Genomic DNA, 20557 nt, shown 5'->3' on the forward strand with positions numbered 1-20557 from the left:
ATCTACATATACCTGACATTATTATATCTACATATTCCTGACATTATTATATCTACATATACTGACATTATTATATTTACATATTCCTGACATTATATCTACATATTCCTGACATTATTATATCTACATATTCCTGACATTATTATATCTACATATACCTGACATTATTATATCTACATATACTGACATTATTATATCTACATATTCCTGACATTATATCTACATATACTGACATTATTATATCTACATATACCTGACATTATTATATCTACATATTCCTGACATTATTATATCTACATATACCTGACATTATTATATCTACATATACCTGACATTATTACATCTACATATACCTGACATTATTATATCTACATATTCCTGACATTATTATATCTACATATACCTGACATTATTATAATTACATATTCCTGACATTATTATATCTACATATACTGACATTATTATATCTACATATTCCTGACATTATTATATCTGCATATACCTGACATTATTATAATTACATATTCCTGACATTATTATATCTACATATACCTGAAATTATTATATCTACTTATTCCTGACATTATTATATCTACATATACCTGACATTATTATATCTACATATTCCTGACATTATTATATCTACATATACTGACATTATTGTATCTACATATTCCTGACATTATTATAGCTACATATTTCTGACATTATTATATCTACATATTCCTGACATTATTATATCTACATATACCTGACATTATTATATCTACATATACCTGACATTATTATATCTACAGATTCCTGACATTATTTTATCTACATATTCCTGACATTATTATATCTACATATACCTGACATTATTATATCTACATATTCCTGACATTATTATATCTACATATTCCTGACATTATTATATCTACTTATTCCTGACATTATTATATCTACATGTACCTGACATTATTATATCTACATATACCTGACATTATTATATCTACATATTCCTGACATTATTATATCTACATATTCCTGACATTATTATATCTACATATTCCTGACATTATTATATCTACTTATTCCTGACATTATTATATCTACATATAACTGACATTATTATATCTACATATTCCTGACATTATTATATCTACATATTCCTGACATTATTATATCTACATATACTGACATTATTATATCTACATATACTGACATTAGTATATCTACATATTCCTGACATTATTATATCTACATATTCCTGACATTATTATATCTACATATACTGACATTATTATATCTACATATACCTGACATTATTATATCTACATATTCCTGACCTTATTATATCTACATATTCCTGACATTATTATAATTACATATTCCTGACATTATTATATGTACATATTCCTGACATTATTATATCTAAATATACCTGACATTATTATATCTAAATATACCTGACATTATTATAATTACATATTCCTGACATTATTATAATTACATATTCCTGACATTATTATATCTAAATATACCTGACATTATTATAATTACATATTCCTGACATTATTATATCTACATATTCCTGACATTATTATATCTACATATTCCTGACATTATTATATCTACATATACCTGACATTATTATATCTACATATTCCTGACATTATTATATCTACTTATTCCTTGTTACACACATGCATGCATTCCAGGAGGGGGCATGTCTCGCCAGAACACCAGCTCTAATTTGAGAGCAGGCTGTAAGGAACGTGTCGTCCATCCGCAGTGCGAAGCCGCTTCTCGGATATTCATTTTCATTGCCATGGCGGAAAATAACGTAGGTTTTCCCAACTAATATTATCACTGGAGGACGAGAGGAAAAGGAAGAAGCTAATCGCTAAAGTATCAATGTAAAGTAGGGGTGATCAATCCAGATGTCGATATTATTTATACCCAGGATAGTATCGGTATACAAACAATACTAAAATGATGATATTGATATTTAGGTATTCATTATGATCGTATTTTTATCACCATTTCTTGTCCTCTTTAATACAAAATTATTTTCTGGCTGTTTTTGTTATTTGTTATATTACTGTTATGTAATGTCAAAGGGAAGGAGGCGACACCAAGGCAGAACTGCCGTTTAGAAGGTTTATTTAAAGGCCTACTGAAAGCCACTACTACCGACCACGCAGTCTGATAGTTTATATATCAATGATGAAATCTTAACATTGCAACACATGCCAATACGGCCGGGTTAATTTATAAAGTGACATTTTAAAATTCCCGGGAAATATCCGGCTGAAACATCGCGGTATGATGACGTATGCGCGTGACGAAGTCCGAATAACGGAAGTTATGGTACCCCGTAGAATCCTATACAAAAAGCTCTGTTTTCATTTCATAATTCCACAGTATTCTGGACATCTTTTGCAATTTTAATTTTAATGAATTGTGAGGAATCCTAGCTCCTGTGACGTCACGCTACTTCCGGTACAGGCAAGGCTTTTCTTTTATCAGCGAGCAAAAGTTGCGAACTTTATCGTCGATTTTCTCTACTAAATCCTTTCAGCAAAAATATGGCAATATCGCAAAATGATCAAGTATGACACACAGAATGGATCTGCTATTCCCATTTAAATAAAAAAAATCATTTCAGTAGGCCTTTAAACCTTTGATGAATATGTGGGGTGTGTATGCTACCACTAGTGACTATGTGTGGAATTAACAATGTGATATTTACCAGTGGGTGTTGTCGGTGCGTGTTGAGTGAATCTTTCACCAAATCCAAGGGGGAAGGCAAAGAGGCAGTCAGCGGGGAGGCAAGCAGTCGAGGGCAGGAGAGGGGCAACGATGTCAATGTCCAGGCAGTGGTCAAGGATCGAGGGAGGCAAGCAAAGATCCGGGAGGGAGTCGGGAGGCAAGACACGAACTCGGGTAACAGGGAAGACACTGTGGACGACACAAAGGACATCAATAAGGAACGAGGAAGAGCACAAAGAAGGCGAGCAAGGAGCGAGGGAGGGGTGCCAGACGTGATGCTTACTCGGGGGAGCTTGGCTACGTTCTGGCGAAGATCTCCTGGGTTCCGCTGGCTCTTATGCTGCTCCCTCTCGTCAAGTCCAGGTGTGCTGATGCACAATTGTCTGCAGCCTTGTTGCTGCGTGGGTGGGCCGCGTCCAGACAAGCAGCCAGAGGAGAAACTCTGACAAACAGTTGCAGGAGGAATGCGGGTACGAGTCCACGCCGTGACAGTATCCCCCCCCTTAGGCGAGGCACCCGGGGAGCATCAGGATTGGCACGGTAGAAATCCTCTAGAAGCGAGGGGTCGGCAAGGTAGGAGGCTGGCACCCAAGATCTGTCCTCTGGTCCATATCCTTCCCAGTCGACCAGATATACGAGCCCCCCCTACCTTGTCGACGGACCCTGAGGATCTCTCTAACCGTCCAAACCTGATCCCCATTCGGCAAGAACCTAGAGGGAGAGGGGGGGCAGGGACAGGAGGGGACAGAGCGCTCTCCGCTACCGGCTTTATCTGAGAAACATGTACCACTGAGTGTCTCTTGACCGAGGGTGGGAGAGCCAGCTTGACAGATACGGGGTTAATGATAGAGGTGATGGGGAACGGACCCACATAACGTGGTGCTAATTTCTTAGATGGTACCTGAAGGTTAAGGTCCTTAGCCAGTAACAAAACTTGCTGTCCTGGCCGATAGGATGGAGCGGGGATGCGACGACGGTTGGCGTGGCGGCACATTTTCACAGAAGCTCTCTGTAGAGCAGCTCGAGCGGCTCTCCACACCCTCTGACACTTTGTGGTATGGGCCTTAGTCGAAGGAACCGATATCTCTTGTTCCTGTTGGGGAAACAAAGGGGGTTGATAGCCCAAAGAGCATTCAAAGGGTGACATACCGGTAGCGGAGCTCTTCAAGGAATGCGGGTACGAGTCCACGCCGTGACAATTACTACATGACATATATACTTACATCATGTATATATTACATGTTATTATGAATGTTACTTCATGACATATATACTTACATCATGTATATATTACATACTATTATGAATGTTACTACATTACATATATACTTACATCATGCATATATTACATGTTATTATGAATGTTACTACATGACATATATACTTACATCATGTATATATTACATGTTATTATGAATGTTACTACATGACATATATACTTACATCATGTATATATTACATGTTATTATGAATGTTACTTCATGACATATATACTTACATCATGTATATATTACATACTATAATGAATGTTACTACATTACATATATACTTACATCATGCATATATTACATGTTATTATGAATGTTACTACATGACATATATACTTACATCATGTATATATTACATGTTATTATGAATGTTACTACATTACATATATACTTACATCATGTATATATTACATGTTATTATGAATGTTACTACATTGCATATATACTTACATCATGTATATATTACATGTTATTATGAATGTTACTACATGACATATATACTTACATCATGTATATATTACATGTTATTATGAATGTTACTACATGACATATATACTTACATCATGTATATATTACATGTTATTATGAATGTTACTACATTACATATATACTTACATCATGTATATATTACATGTTATTATGAATGTTACTACATGACATATATACTTACATCATGCATATATTACATGTTATTATGAATGTTACTACATTCCATATTTACTTACATCATGTATATATTACATGTTATTATGAATGTTACTACATGACATATATACTTACATCATGTATATATTATATGTTATTATGAATGTTACTACTTGACATATATACTTACATCATGTATATATTACATACTATTATGAATGTTACTACATGACCTATATACTTACATCATGTATATATTACATGTTATTATGAATGTTACTACATGACATATATACTTCCATCATGTATATATTACATGTTATTATGAATGTTACTACATGACATATATACTTACATCATGTATATATTACATGTTATTATGAATGTTACTACATGACATATATACTTACATCATGTATATATTACATTTTTATTATGAATGTTACTACCTGACATATATACTTCCATCATGTATATATTACATGTTATTATGAATGTTACTACATTACATATATACTTACATCATGCATATATTACATGTTATTATGAATGTTACTACATTACATATATACTTCCATCATGTATATATTACATACTATTATGAATGTTACTACATGACATATATACTTACATCATGTATATATTACATACTATTATGAATGTTACTACATGACATATATACTTACATCATGTATATATTACATTTTTATTATGAATGTTACTACATGACATATATACTTCCATCATGTATATATTACATACTATTATGAATGTTACTACATGACATATATACTTACATCATGTATATATTACATGTTATTATGAATGTTACTACATGACATATATACTTCCATCATGTATATATTACATGTTATTATGAATGTTACTACATGACATATATACTTACATCATGTATATATTACATGTTATTATGAATGTTACTACATGACATATATACTTCCATCATGTATATATTACATGTTATTATGAATGTTACTACATGACATATATACTTCCATCATGTATATATTACATGTTATTATGAATGTTACTACATGACATATATACTTACATCATGCATATATTACATGTTATTATGAATGTTACTACATTCCATATTTACTTACATCATGTATATATTACATGTTATTATGAATGTTACTACATGACATATATACTTACATCATGCATATATTACATGTTATTATGAATGTTACTACATTCCATATTTACTTACATCATGTATATATTACATGTTATTATGAATGTTACTACATGACATATATACTTACATCATGTATATATTACATTTTTATTATGAATGTTACTACCTGACATATATACTTCCATCATGTATATATTACATTTTTTATATGAATGTTACTACATTACATATATACTTACATCATGCATATATTACATGTTATTATGAATGTTACTACATTACATATATACTTACATCATGCAAATATTACATGTTATTATGAATGTTACTACATGACATATATACTTACATCATGTATATATTACATACTATTATGAATGTTACTACATGACATATATACTTACATCATGTATATATTACATGTTATTATGAATGTTACTACATGACATATATACTTACATCATGCATATATTACATGTTATTATGAATGTTACTACATTCCATATTTACTTACATCATGTATATATTACATGTTATTATGAATGTTACTACATGACATATATACTTACATCATGTATATATTACATGTTATTATGAATGTTACTACATTACATATATACTTACATCATGTATTTATTACATTTTATTATGAATGTTACTACCTGACATATATACTTACATCATGTATATATTACATGTTATTATGAATGTTACTACATTACATATATACTTACATCATGTATGTATTACATTTTATTATGAATGTTACTGCATTACATATATACTTACATCATGTATATATTACATGTTATTATGAATGTTACTACATTCCATATTTGCTTACATCATGTATATATTACATGTTATTATGAATGTTACTACATGACATATATACTTACATCATGTATATATTACATGTTATTATGAATGTTACTACATGACATATATACTTACATCATGTATATATTACATGTTATTATGAATGTTACTACATTACATATATACTTACATCATGTATATGTTATTATGAATGTTACTACATGACATATATACTTACATCATGCATATATTACATGTTATTATGAATGTTACTACATGACATATATACTTACATCATGTATATATTACATGTTATTATGAATGTTACTACATTCCATATATACTTATATCATGTATATATTACATGTTATTATGAATGTTACTACATGACATATATACTTACATCATGTATATATTACATTTTTATTATGAATGTTACTACATGACATATATACTTACATCATGCATATATTACATGTTATTATGATTGTTACTACATTCCATATTTACTTACATCATGTATATATTACATGTTATTATGAATGTTACTACATGACATATATACTTACATCATGTATATATTACATGTTATTATGAATGTTACTACATGACCTATATACTTACATCATGTATATATTACATGTTATTATGAATGTTACTACATGACATATATACTTACATCATGTATATATTACATGTTATTATGAATGTTACTACATGACATATATACTTACATCATGTATATATTACATGTTATTATGAATGTTACTACATGACATGTATACTTACATCATGTATATATTACATGTTATTATGAATGTTACTACATTCCATATATACTTACATCATGTATATATTACATGTTATTATGAATGTTACTACATTACATATATACTTACATCATGCATATATTACATGTTATTATGAATGTTACTACATGACATATATACTTACATCATGCATATATTACATGTTATTATGAATGTTACTACATTCCATATTTACTTACATCATGTATATATTACATGTTATTATGAATGTTACTACATGACATATATACTTACATCATGTATATATTACATGTTATTATGAATGTTACTACATTACATATATACTTACATCATGTATATATTACATGTTATTATGAATGTTACTACATGACATATATACTTACATCATGTATATATTACATGTTATTATGAATGTTACTACATGACATATATACTTACATCATGTATATATTACATGTTATTATGAATGTTACTACATTACATATATACTTACATCATGTATATATTACATGTTATTATGAATGTTACTACATGACATATATACTTACATCATGTATATATTACATGTTATTATGAATGTTACTACATGACATATATACTTACATCATGTATATATTACATGTTATTATGAATGTTACTACATGACATATATACTTACATCATGTATATATTACATGTTATTATGAATGTTACTTCATGACATATATACTTCCATCATGTATATATTACATGTTATTATGAATGTTACTACATTCCATATTTACTTACATCATGTATATATTACATGTTATTATGAATGTTACTACATGACATATATACTTACATCATGTATATATTACATGTTATTATGAATGTTACTACATTCCATATTTACTTACATCATGTATATATTACACTCTATTATGAATGTTACTACATTCCATATTTACTTACATCATGTATATATTACATGTTATTATGAATGTTACTACATGACATATATACTTACATCATGCATATATTACATGCTATTATGAATGTTACTACATGACATATATATTACATACTATTATGAATGTTACTACATTCCATGTATATATTACATGTTATTATGAATGTTACTACATGACATATATACTTACATCATGTATATATTACATGTTATTATGAATGTTACTACATGACATATATACTTACATCATGTATATATTACATGTTATTATGAATGTTACTACATTCCATATTTACTTACATCATGTATATATTACATGTTATTATGAATGTTACGACATGACATATATACTTACATCATGTATATATGACATTTTCATTATGAATGTTACTACCTGACATATATACTTACATCATGTATATATTACATGTTATTATGAATGTTACTACCCGACATATATACTTACATCATGCATATATTACATGTTATTATGAATGTTACTACATTCCATATATACTTACATCATGTATATATTACATGTTATTATGAATGTTACTACCCGACATATATACTTACATCATGCATATATTACATGTTATTATGAATGTTACTACATTCCATATTTACTTACATCATGTATATATTACATGTTATTATGAATGTTACTACATTACATATATACTTAAATCATGTATATATTACATGTTATTATGAATGTTACTATTTTGCATATATACTTACATCATGTATATAAAACCTCGTTGGGGGTTTTTGAGAGCGCTTTATAGGCAGAATAGAGTGACTCCACATAGCTTTATTGTTAACTGACTTTTGCTAGCCTTTATTTACTATTTAGAATGCATGAAATAAACATGTGTTCTGGTCCCACTTAAGGATTGTGAATGATATACAAACAAATTGAGCGGCGTGTCATTAGCACAACTGAGGTCAGCTGCGAGATGACGTCTGTAAAACCCCGCCAATTATCGTGTTTTGTCAACAGGGCTCCGGGTGTTCCTAATGAAGTGGCAGCGGGGACCTGACGTCACCACCGTCGCTGTGCGCGTGAACTTTGCAAGAGTGCACAAAAAGTGTTGGCGGACGGAGCAGGAAAGGAGCGACCCCCCCCCCCCCCCACACCCCCAACATATGCACCCCCCTCCCACCATGCCTCCCTCCCTGCCTCCCTCTTCCTCCTCCTCCTCTTCCTCGCTCCAGCAGCCAAGTTGCAGAGAGCAGCTTCAGCCTCCCAGACCGCGGCTGCTTTCCGCCGGGGGTCCCCGCAGAGGAGCCGCCGCCTCCATGTGCGTTTCCCGCGCCGCGTGCTGAGATCGCTCCTCGTCCCGCCACGCCGCCGCCGCCATGTCCAACGCCAACCACGACCCCTTCTACTCGTCCCCCTTCGGACCTTTCTACCGGAGACACTCGCCCTACGTGGTGCAGCCCGAGTACCGGATCTACGAGATGAACAAGCGGCTGCAGACGCGCACCGAGGTGAGTGCGAGCCGAGCGGCGGAGGAGGAGCACGTCACCCCCCCGCGGTGGTGGTGGTGGTGCGGACGGGGGTGCTCGGAGTGAAAGTGGGCAGCACGCGTGACGTGACACGGAGATGGTGCGTTCAGGTGCACATCTACTTGCCTTATTTAGTTTGCGGTGCGTTCCGGAGCACATCTACTTGCCTTATTTAGTTTGCGGTGCGTTCAAGTGCACATCTACTTGCCTTATTTAGTTTGCGGTGCGTTCAAGTGCACATCTACTTGCCTTATTTAGTTTGCGGTGCGTTCAGGTGCACATCTACTTGCCTTATTTAGTTTGTGGTGTGTTCAGGTGCACAATTGCTGGCCTTAAATTAGTTTGCGGTGCGTTCAGGTGCACATCTACTTGCCTTTTTTAGTTTGCGGTGCGTTCAGGTGCACATCTACTTGCCTTATTTAGTTTGCAGTGCGTTCAGGTGCACATCTACTTGCCGTATTTAGTTTGCGGTGCGTTCAGGTGCACATCTACTTGCCTTTTTTAGTTTGCGGTGCGTTCAGGTGCACAACTTATTATAAAGACCTATCTGAATCTGAATCTTATTTAGTCTGCAATGAGTTCAGGTGCACAACTACTTGCTTTATTTAGTTTGCGGTGCGTTCAGGTGCACATCTACTTGCCTTATTAAGTTTGTGGTGCGTTCAGGTGCACATCTACTTGCCTTATTTAGTTTGCGGTGCGTTCCGGAGCACATCTACTTGCCTTATTTAGTTTGCGGTGCGTTCAGGTGCACAACTACTTGCCTTATTTAGTTTGCGGTGCGTTCAGGTGCACATCTACTTGCCGTATTTAGTTTGTGGTGCGTTCAGGTGCACATCTACTTGCCTTATTTAGTTTGTGGTGTGTTCAGGTGCACAATTGCTGGCCTTAAATTAGTTTGCGGTGCGTTCAGGTGCACATCGACTTGCCTTATTTAGTTTGCGGTGCGTTCCGGAGCACATCTACTTGCCTTTTTTAGTTTGCGGTGCGTTCAGGTGCACAACTTATTATAAAGACCTATCTGAATCTGAATCTTATTTAGTCTGCAATGAGTTCAGGTGCACAACTACTTGCTTTATTTAGTTTGCGGTGCGTTCAGGTGCACATCTACTTGCCTTATTTAGTTTGCGGTGCGTTCAGGTGCACATCTACTTGCCTTATTTAGTTTGCGGTGCGTTCAGGTGCACATCTACTTGCCTTTTTTAGTTTGCGGTGCGTTCAGGTGCACAACTTATTATAAAGACCTATCTGAATCTGAATCTTATTTAGTCTGCAATGAGTTCAGGTGCACAACTACTTGCTTTATTTAGTTTGCGGTGCGTTCAGGTGCACATCTACTTGCCTTATTTAGTTTGCGGTGCGTTCAGGTGCACATCTACTTGCCTTATTTAGTTTGCGGTGCGTTCAGGTGCACATCTACTTGCCTTTTTTAGTTTGCGGTGCGTTCAGGTGCACAACTTATTATAAAGACCTATCTGAATCTGAATCTTATTTAGTCTGCAATGAGTTCAGGTGCACAACTACTTGCCTTATTTAGTTTGCGGTGCGTTCAGGTGCACAACTACTTGCCTTATTAAGTTTGTGGTGCGTTCAGGTGCACATCTACTTGCCTTATTTAGTTTGCGGTGTGTTCAGGTGCACATCTACTTGCCTTATTTAGTTTGTGGTGTGTTCAGGTGCACAACTTATTATAAAGACCTATCTGAATCTGAATCTTATTAAGTCTGCAATGAGTTCAGGTGCACAACTACTTGCCTTATTTAGTTTGTGGTGTGTTCAGGTGCACAACTACTTGCCTTATTTAGTTTGCGGTGTGTTCAGGTGCACAATTGCTGGCCTTAAATTAGTTTGCGGTGCGTTCAGGTGCACATCTACTTGCCGTATTTAGTTTGTGGTGCGTTCAGGTGCACATCTACTTGCCTTATTTAGTTTGCGGTGCGTTCAGGTGCACATCTACTTGCCTTTTTTAGTTTGCGGTGCGTTCAGGTGCACAACTTATTATAAAGACCTATCTGAATCTGAATCTTATTTAGTCTGCAATGAGTTCAGGTGCACAACTACTTGCCTTATTTAGTTTGCGGTGCGTTCAGGGGACAACTACTTGCCTTATTAAGTTTGTGGTGTGTTCAGGTGCAGAACTACTTGCCTTATTTAGTTTGCGGTGCGTTCAGGTGCACATCTACTTGCCTTATTTAGTTTGCAGTGCGTTCAGGTGCACATCTACTTGCCTTTTTTAGTTTGCGGTGCGTTCAGGTGCACAACTTATTATAAAGACCTATCTGAATCTGAATCTTATTTAGTCTGCAATGAGTTCAGGTGCACAACTACTTGCTTTATTTAGTTTGCGGTGCGTTCAGGTGCACATCTACTTGCCTTATTTAGTTTGCGGTGCGTTCAGGTGCACATCTACTTGCCTTATTTAGTTTGCGGTGCGTTCAGGTGCACATCTACTTGCCTTTTTTAGTTTGCGGTGCGTTCAGGTGCACAACTTATTATAAAGACCTATCTGAATCTGAATCTTATTTAGTCTGCAATGAGTTCAGGTGCACAACTACTTGCCTTATTTAGTTTGCGGTGCGTTCAGGTGCACAACTACTTGCCTTATTAAGTTTGTGGTGCGTTCAGGTGCACATCTACTTGCCTTATTTAGTTTGCGGTGTGTTCAGGTGCACATCTACTTGCCTTATTTAGTTTGTGGTGTGTTCAGGTGCACAACTTATTATAAAGACCTATCTGAATCTGAATCTTATTAAGTCTGCAATGAGTTCAGGTGCACAACTACTTGCCTTATTTAGTTTGTGGTGTGTTCAGGTGCACAACTACTTGCCTTATTTAGTTTGCGGTGTGTTCAGGTGCACAATTGCTGGCCTTAAATTAGTTTGCGGTGCGTTCAGGTGCACATCTACTTGCCGTATTTAGTTTGTGGTGCGTTCAGGTGCACATCTACTTGCCTTATTTAGTTTGCGGTGCGTTCAGGTGCACATCTACTTGCCTTTTTTAGTTTGCGGTGCGTTCAGGTGCACAACTTATTATAAAGACCTATCTGAATCTGAATCTTATTTAGTCTGCAATGAGTTCAGGTGCACAACTACTTGCCTTATTTAGTTTGCGGTGCGTTCAGGGGACAACTACTTGCCTTATTAAGTTTGTGGTGTGTTCAGGTGCAGAACTACTTGCCTTATTTAGTTTGCGGTGCGTTCAGGTGCACATCTACTTGCCTTATTTAGTTTGCAGTGCGTTCAGGTGCACATCTACTTGCCGTATTTAGTTTGTGGTGCGTTCAGGTGCACATCTACTTGCCTTTTTTAGTTTGCAGGGGGCGTTCAGGTGCACAACTTATTATAAAGACCTATCTGAATCTGAATCTTATTTAGTCTGCAATGAGTTCAGGTGCACAACTACTTGCCTTATTTAGTTTGCGGTGCGTTCAGGTGCACAACTACTTGCCTTATTAAGTTTGTGGTGCGTTCAGGTGCACATCTACTTGCCTTATTTAGTTTGCGGTGTGTTCAGGTGCACATCTACTTGCCTTATTTAGTTTGTGGTGTGTTCAGGTGCACAACTTATTATAAAGACCTATCTGAATCTGAATCTTATTAAGTCTGCAATGAGTTCAGGTGCACAACTACTTGCCTTATTTAGTTTGTGGTGTGTTCAGGTGCACAACTACTTGCCTTATTTAGTTTGCGGTGTGTTCAGGTGCACAATTGCTGGCCTTAAATTAGTTTGCGGTGCGTTCAGGTGCACATCTACTTGCCGTATTTAGTTTGTGGTGCGTTCAGGTGCACATCTACTTGCCTTATTTAGTTTGCGGTGCGTTCAGGTGCACATCTACTTGCCTTTTTTAGTTTGCGGTGCGTTCAGGTGCACAACTTATTATAAAGACCTATCTGAATCTGAATCTTATTTAGTCTGCAATGAGTTCAGGTGCACAACTACTTGCTTTATTTAGTTTGCGGTGCGTTCAGGTGCACATCTACTTGCCTTATTTAGTTTGTGGTGCGTACAGGTGCACATCTACTTGCCTTATTTAGTTTCCGGTTTGTTCAGGTGCACATCTACTTGCCTTAATTATTTTGCGGTGCGTTCAGGTGCACAACTTATTATAAAGACCTATCTGAATCTGAATCTTATTTAGTCTGCAATGAGTTCAGGTGCACAACTACTTGCCTTATTTAGTTTGCGGTGCGTTCAGGTGCACATCTACTTGCCTTATTTAGTTTGCGGTGCGTTCAGGTGCACAATTACTTGCCTTATTTAGTTTGCGGTGCATTCAGGTGCACATCTACTTGCCTTAGTTAGTTTGCGGTGCGTTCAGGTGCACAATTACTTGCCTTATTTAGTTTGCGGTGCGTTCCGGTGCACAACTACTTGCCTTAATTAGTTTGCGGTGCATTCAGGTGCACATCTACTTGCCTTATTTAGTTTGCGTTGCGTTCAGATGCACAACTACTTGCCTTATTTAGTTTGCAGGGGGCGTTCAGGTGCACAGATTTAGTTTGTGGTGCGTTCAGGTGCACACCTACTAGCCTTATTTAGTTAGCATTGCGTTCAGGTACACATCTACTTGCCTTATTTAGTTTGCAGTTGGCGTTCAGGTGCACATCTACTTGCCTTAGTTAGTTTGCGGTGCGTTCAGGTGCACAATTACTTGCCTTATTTAGTTTGCGGTGCGTTCAGGTGCACAGGTATTTGCCTTATTTAGTTTTCAGTTGGCGTTCAGGTGCACATCTACTTGCCTTAGTTAGTTTGCGGTGCGTTCAGGTGCACCACTACTTGCTTTAATTAGTTTGTGGTGCGTTCAGGTGCACAACTGTTTGTCTTTATTAGTTTGCGGTGTGTTCAGGTGTACAACTGCTTGCCTTATTTAGGTTGCGGTGCGTTCAGGTGCACAACTCCTTGCCTTATTTAGTTTGCGGTGCATTCAGGTGCACAACTACTTGCCTTATTTAGTTTGCGGTGCGTTCATATGCACAACTACTTGCCTTATTTAGTTTGCAGGGGGCGTTCAGGTGCACAGATTTAGTTTGCGGTGCGTTCAGGTGCACAACCACTTGCCTTAATTAGTTTGCGGTGCGTTCAGGTGCACAACTACTGGCTTTTTTTAGTTTGCAGTGCGTTCAGGTGCACAACTTATTATAAAGACCTATCTGAATCTGAATCTTATTTAGTTTGCGGTGCGTTCAAGTGCACAACTCCTTGCCTTAATTAGTTTGCGGTGCGTTCATGTGCACAACTACTTGCTTTAATTAGTTTGCGGTGCGTTCAGGTGCACAACTACTTGCTTTAATTGGTTTACGGTGCGTTCAGGTGCACAACTACTTGCTTTAATTGGTTTACGTGCGTTCAGGTGCACAACTACTTGCCTTAATTAGTTTGCGGTGCGTTCAGGTGCACAACTACTTGCCTTAATTAGTTTGCGGAGCTTTCAGGTGCACAACTACTGGCCTTATTTAGTTTGCGGTGCGTTCAGGTGCACAACTACTTGCTTAAATTAGTTTACGGTGCGTTCTGGTGCACAACTACTGGCTTTAATTAGTTTGCGGTGCGTTCATGTGCACAACTACTTGCTTAAATTAGTTTACGGTGCGTTCTGGTGCACAACTACTGGCTTTAATTAGTTTGCGGTGCGTTCATATGCACAACTACTTGCCTTATTTAGTTTGCAGGGGGCGTTCAGGTGCACAGATTTAGTTTGCGGTGCGTTCAGGTGCACAACCACTTGCCTTAATTAGTTTGCGGTGCGTTCAGGTGCACAACTACTGGCTTTTTTTAGTTTGCAGTGCGTTCAGGTGCACAACTTATTATAAAGACCTATCTGAATCTGAATCTTATTTAGTTTGCGGTGCGTTCAAGTGCACAACTCCTTGCCTTAATTAGTTTGCGGTGCGTTCATGTGCACAACTACTTGCTTTAATTAGTTTGCGGTGCGTTCAGGTGCACAACTACTTGCTTTAATTGGTTTACGGTGCGTTCAGGTGCACAACTACTTGCTTTAATTGGTTTACGGTGCATTCAGGTGCACAACTACTTGCCTTAATTAGTTTGCGGAGCTTTCAGGTGCACAACTACTGGCCTTATTTAGTTTGCGGTGCGTTCAGGTGCACAACTACTTGCTTAAATTAGTTTACGGTGCGTTCTGGTGCACAACTACTGGCTTTAATTAGTTTGCGGTGCGTTCATTTGCACAACTACTAGCCTTATATTTGCGGTGCATTCAGGTGCACAACTACTTGCCTTAATTAGTTTGCGGAGCTTTCAGGTGCACAACTACTGGCCTTATTTAGTTTGCGGTGCGTTCAGGTGCACAACTACTTGCTTAAATTAGTTTACGGTGCGTTCTGGTGCACAACTACTGGCTTTAATTAGTTTGCGGTGCGTTCATTTGCACAACTACTAGCCTTATATTTGCGGTGCATTCAGGTGCACAACTACTTGCCTTATTTAGTTTGCAGTTGGCGTTCAGGTGCACAACTACTTGCCTTATTTAGTTTGCGGTGCGTTCAGGTACACAACTACTGGCCTGATTTAGTTTGCAGTGCGTCCAGGTGCACAACTACTTGCCTTAGTTAGTTTGCGGTGCGTTCAGGTGCACAACTACTTGCCTTATTTAGTTTGCGGTGCGTTCAGGTGCACCACTACTTGCTTTAATTAGTTTGCTGTGCGTTCAGGTGCACAACTGTTTGTCTTTATTAGTTTGTGGTGTGTTCAGGTGTACAACTACTTGCCTTATTTAGTTTACGGTGCGTTCAGGTGCACATCTACTTGCCTTATTTAGTTTGTGGTGCGTTCAGGTGCACAACTCCTTGCCTTATTTAGTTTGCGGTGCGTTCAGGTGCACATCTACTTGCCTTATTTAGTTTGCGGTGCATTCAGGTGCACAGCTACTTGCCTTATTTAGCTTGCGGTGCGTTCAGGTGCACAACTCCTTGCCTTAATTAGTTTGCGGTGCATTCAGGTGCACAACTACTTGCCTTATTTAGTTTGCAGGGGGCGTTCAGGTGCACAGATTTAGTTTGCGGTGCGTTCAGGTGCACAACTACTAGCCTTATTTACCGTATTTCCTTGAATTGGCGCAGGGAATATAGTATTCGCACGTCTAGAATTACTGCCGGGTCAAACTCGTTTCTCAAAATAATTAACGCATGCTTGGCCTTATCGCCGGTTTATTATTGAAGCTGGATCAAATTCGTTTCGCAAAATATTAATTTTATTATCGCATGTCTGTAATTTTCGCCGGGTCAAACTCGTTTCGCAAAATATTTAGCATATGGCTAGAACTTCCACCGGGTCAAATTCGTTACGTCACGAGTGACGCATCTGTCCTCATTTTCAAAATGGAGGAAACTGCTTTCAGTAGTTTACAATCGCACAAAGGAAAAAAGATAAAGAGCTTTTCAGTAGGATTTAAGGTCCAAGCTATTGAATACCTGTACAGTATGCTAAAGAGAACAGTAAGCAGCTATGTTTTATTAATATACCGTAGCTGCGTGTGTGAAATACTGTATAAGTCATTAAATGACTCCCGCCTCCTGGTGGTAGAGGGCGCTGCCGCGCTAGTGATCCTTCTTGCGACTTCCGGTACTGCAGAAGAAGTGAACACACGCAGCAAGAGATTTTTTTTTCTGTCCTCTGCCTGAACTTTTAAAATGGAGGATTACATACATAAAATAAAACAGTTTTCTAAACTGGACTTTCGATCGAAGCAGGAGGTAATAATTAAAGGAATATCTCCATCGAAACAGAGACTTTTAAAACTGAAGAAAGAAAATAAGGAAGACTTCTATAAACAAGTTATCGATGCTTTTGGTCAGAAGGAGCTGCAAATGGACTCCATTTATAAGTACAGGTAAGACCATAATAACGTTTTTTTAAATTAAATGTGCTTTTCATGATGGTATGCTTACATCACACTCAAAGCGCACGCCTAAATTTTATGGATTCCTTTTGGTAAACGCCGGAGTGAGAAGAGGTTTTAAAATAATTACCGCATGCACGGCCATCCCGCCGGTTTCCGGTAAACGCAGGTGTGACAGGAGGTTTTAAATTAATTAACGCCCCTGCGGCTATTCAAGGAAATACGGTAGTTTGCGTTGCGTTCAGGTTCACATCTATTTGCCTTATTTAGTTTGTGGTGCGTTCAGGTGCACAACTACTGGCTTTACTTAGTTTGCAGTGCGTTCAGGTGCACAACTTATCATAAAAACCTATCTGAATCTGAATCTTATTTAGTTTGCGGTGAGTTCAGGTGCACAACTCCTTGCCTTAATTCAGGGGTCACCAACGCGGTGCCCGCGGGCACCAGGTAGCCCGTAAGGACCAGATGAGTAGCCCGCTGGCCTGTTCTAAAAATAGCTCAAATAGCAGCACTTACCAGTGAGCTGCCTTTATTTTTTAAGTTGTATTTATTTACTAGTAAGCTGGTCTCACTTTGCCTGACATTTTTAATTCTAAGAGAGACAAAACTCAAATAGAATTTGAAAATCCAAGAAAATATTTGAAAGACTTGGTCTTCACTTGTTTAAATAAATTCATTAATTGTTTTACTTTGCTTCTTATAACTTTCAGAAAGACAATTTTAGAGAAAAAATACAACCTTAAAAATGATTTTAGGAGTTTTAAACACATATACCTTTTTACCTTTTAAATTCCTTCCTCTTCTTTCCTGACAATTTAAATCAATGTTCAAGTACATTTATTTTTTCTATTGTAAAGAATAATAAATACATTTTAATTAATCATTTTAGCTTCTGTTTTTTCGACAAAGAATATTTGTAAAATATTTCTTTAAACGTATTATTATTAAAATTCAAAAAAATTATTATGGCAAATCTAGAAAATCTGCAGAATCAAATTTAAATCTTATTTCAAAGACTTTTGAATTTCTTTAAAAAAAATTTGTTCTGGAAAATCTAGAAGAAATAATGATTTGTCTTAGTTAGAAATATAGCTTGGTCCAATTTGTTATATATTCTAACAAAGTGCAGATTGGATTTTAACCTATTTAAAACATATCAAAATTCTAAAATTAATCTTAATCAGGAAAAACTACTAATGATGTTCCATAAATTATTTTTTTAATTTTTTCAAAAAGATTCGAATTAGCTAGTTTTTCCCTTTCTTTTTTTCGGTTGAATTTTGAATTTTAAAGAGTCGAAATTGAAGATAAACTATGTTTCAAAATGTAATTGTCATTTTTTTCGTGTTTTCTCTTTCTTTTAAACCGTTCAATTAAGTGTAAATATCATTAATTATTAATAATAACATAGAGTTAAAGGTAAATTGAGCAAATTGGCTATTTCTGGCAATTTATTGAAGTGTGTCAAACTGGTAGCCCTTCGCATTAATCACTACCCAAGAAGTAGCTCTTGCTTTCAAAAAGGTTGGTGACCCCTGTCTTAATTAGTTTGTGGTGCGTTCAGGTGCACAACTACTTGCCTTAATTAGTTTGCGGTGCGTTCAGGTGCACAACTACTTGGTTTAATTAGTTTACGGTGCGTTCAGGTGCACAACTACTTGCCTTGATTAGTTTGCGGAGCGTTCAGGTGCACAACTACTTGCCTTAATTAGTTTGCGGTGCGTTCAGGTGCACAACTACTTGCCTTAATTAGTTTGCGGTGCTTTCAGGTGCACAACTACTGGCCTTATTTAGTTTGCGGTGCGTTCAGGTGCACAACTACTTGCTTTAATTAGTTTACGGTGCGTTCAGGTGCACAACTACTGGCTTTAATTAGTTTGCGGTGCGTTCAGGTGCACAACTACTAGCCTTATATTTGCGGTGCATTCAGGTGCACAACTACTTGCCTTATTTAGTTTGTGTTGCGTTTAGGTGCACAACTACTTGCCTTATTTAGTTTGCGGTGCGTTCAGGTGCACAACTACTTGCCTTAATTAGTTTGCGGTTCGTTCAGGTGCACAACTACTGGCCTTATTTAGTTTGCGGTGCGTTCAGGTGCACAACTACTTGCTTTTATTAGTTTACGGTGCGTTCAGGTGCACAACTACTTGCGTTATTTAGTTTGCGGTGCGTTCAGGTGCACAACTACTTGCTTTTATTAGTTTACGGTGCGTTCAGGTGCTCAACTACTTGCTTTAATTAGTTTGCGGTGCGTTCATGTGCACAACTCCTTGCCTTAATTAGTTTGCGGTGCGTTCAGGTGCACAACTACTTGCTTTAATTAGTTTACGGTGCGTTCAGGTGCACAACTACTTGCTTTAATTAGTTTACGGTGCGTTCAGGTGCACAACTACTTGCCTTATATTTGCGGTGCCTTATATCCTATTGCCACTTAAATCGGGCCGTTAAAATGAAAACAATTTTTTTATATAATAAAAATAATAAACCTAAAAAAACCCTAATAAATATTAATAATAATAAAAAATACTTAAATATCCCCCCCCATGGCCAACATATGTAATAAGTGTCTGTAATAATTTGAAGTGCTCCCCCTCTGGCCAACATATGAAATAACAAGTGTGTGTAAGAATTTGAAGTGCTCCCCCTCTGGCCAACATATGAAATAACAGGTGTGTGTAAGAATTTGAAGTGCTCCCCCTCTGGCCAACATATGAAATAACAAGTGTGTGTAAGAATTTGAAGTGCTCCCCCTCTGGCCAACATATGAAATAACAGGTGTGTGTAAGAATTTGAAGTGCTCCCCCTCTGGCCAAA

General features: G+C 36.5%; 1 protein-coding gene across 1 annotated transcript in view; it reads left to right on the forward strand.

The window, feature by feature from the left end:
• The window catches only part of LOC133644894 (LIM domain-binding protein 2-like), a 443135-nt gene that overhangs the window by 45042 nt on the left and 377536 nt on the right, over positions 1-20557 (forward strand). Inside the window, exon 2 of the mRNA XM_062039648.1 lies at positions 9377-9867. Within this exon, the coding sequence (XP_061895632.1) occupies positions 9736-9867 (132 nt within the window). The 5' untranslated portion in view covers positions 9377-9735. The remainder of the gene's footprint in view (positions 1-9376; positions 9868-20557) is intronic.

Source organism: Entelurus aequoreus, linkage group LG28 (genome assembly GCF_033978785.1).
Source record: "Entelurus aequoreus isolate RoL-2023_Sb linkage group LG28, RoL_Eaeq_v1.1, whole genome shotgun sequence".
Taxonomy (NCBI): domain Eukaryota; kingdom Metazoa; phylum Chordata; class Actinopteri; order Syngnathiformes; family Syngnathidae; genus Entelurus; species Entelurus aequoreus.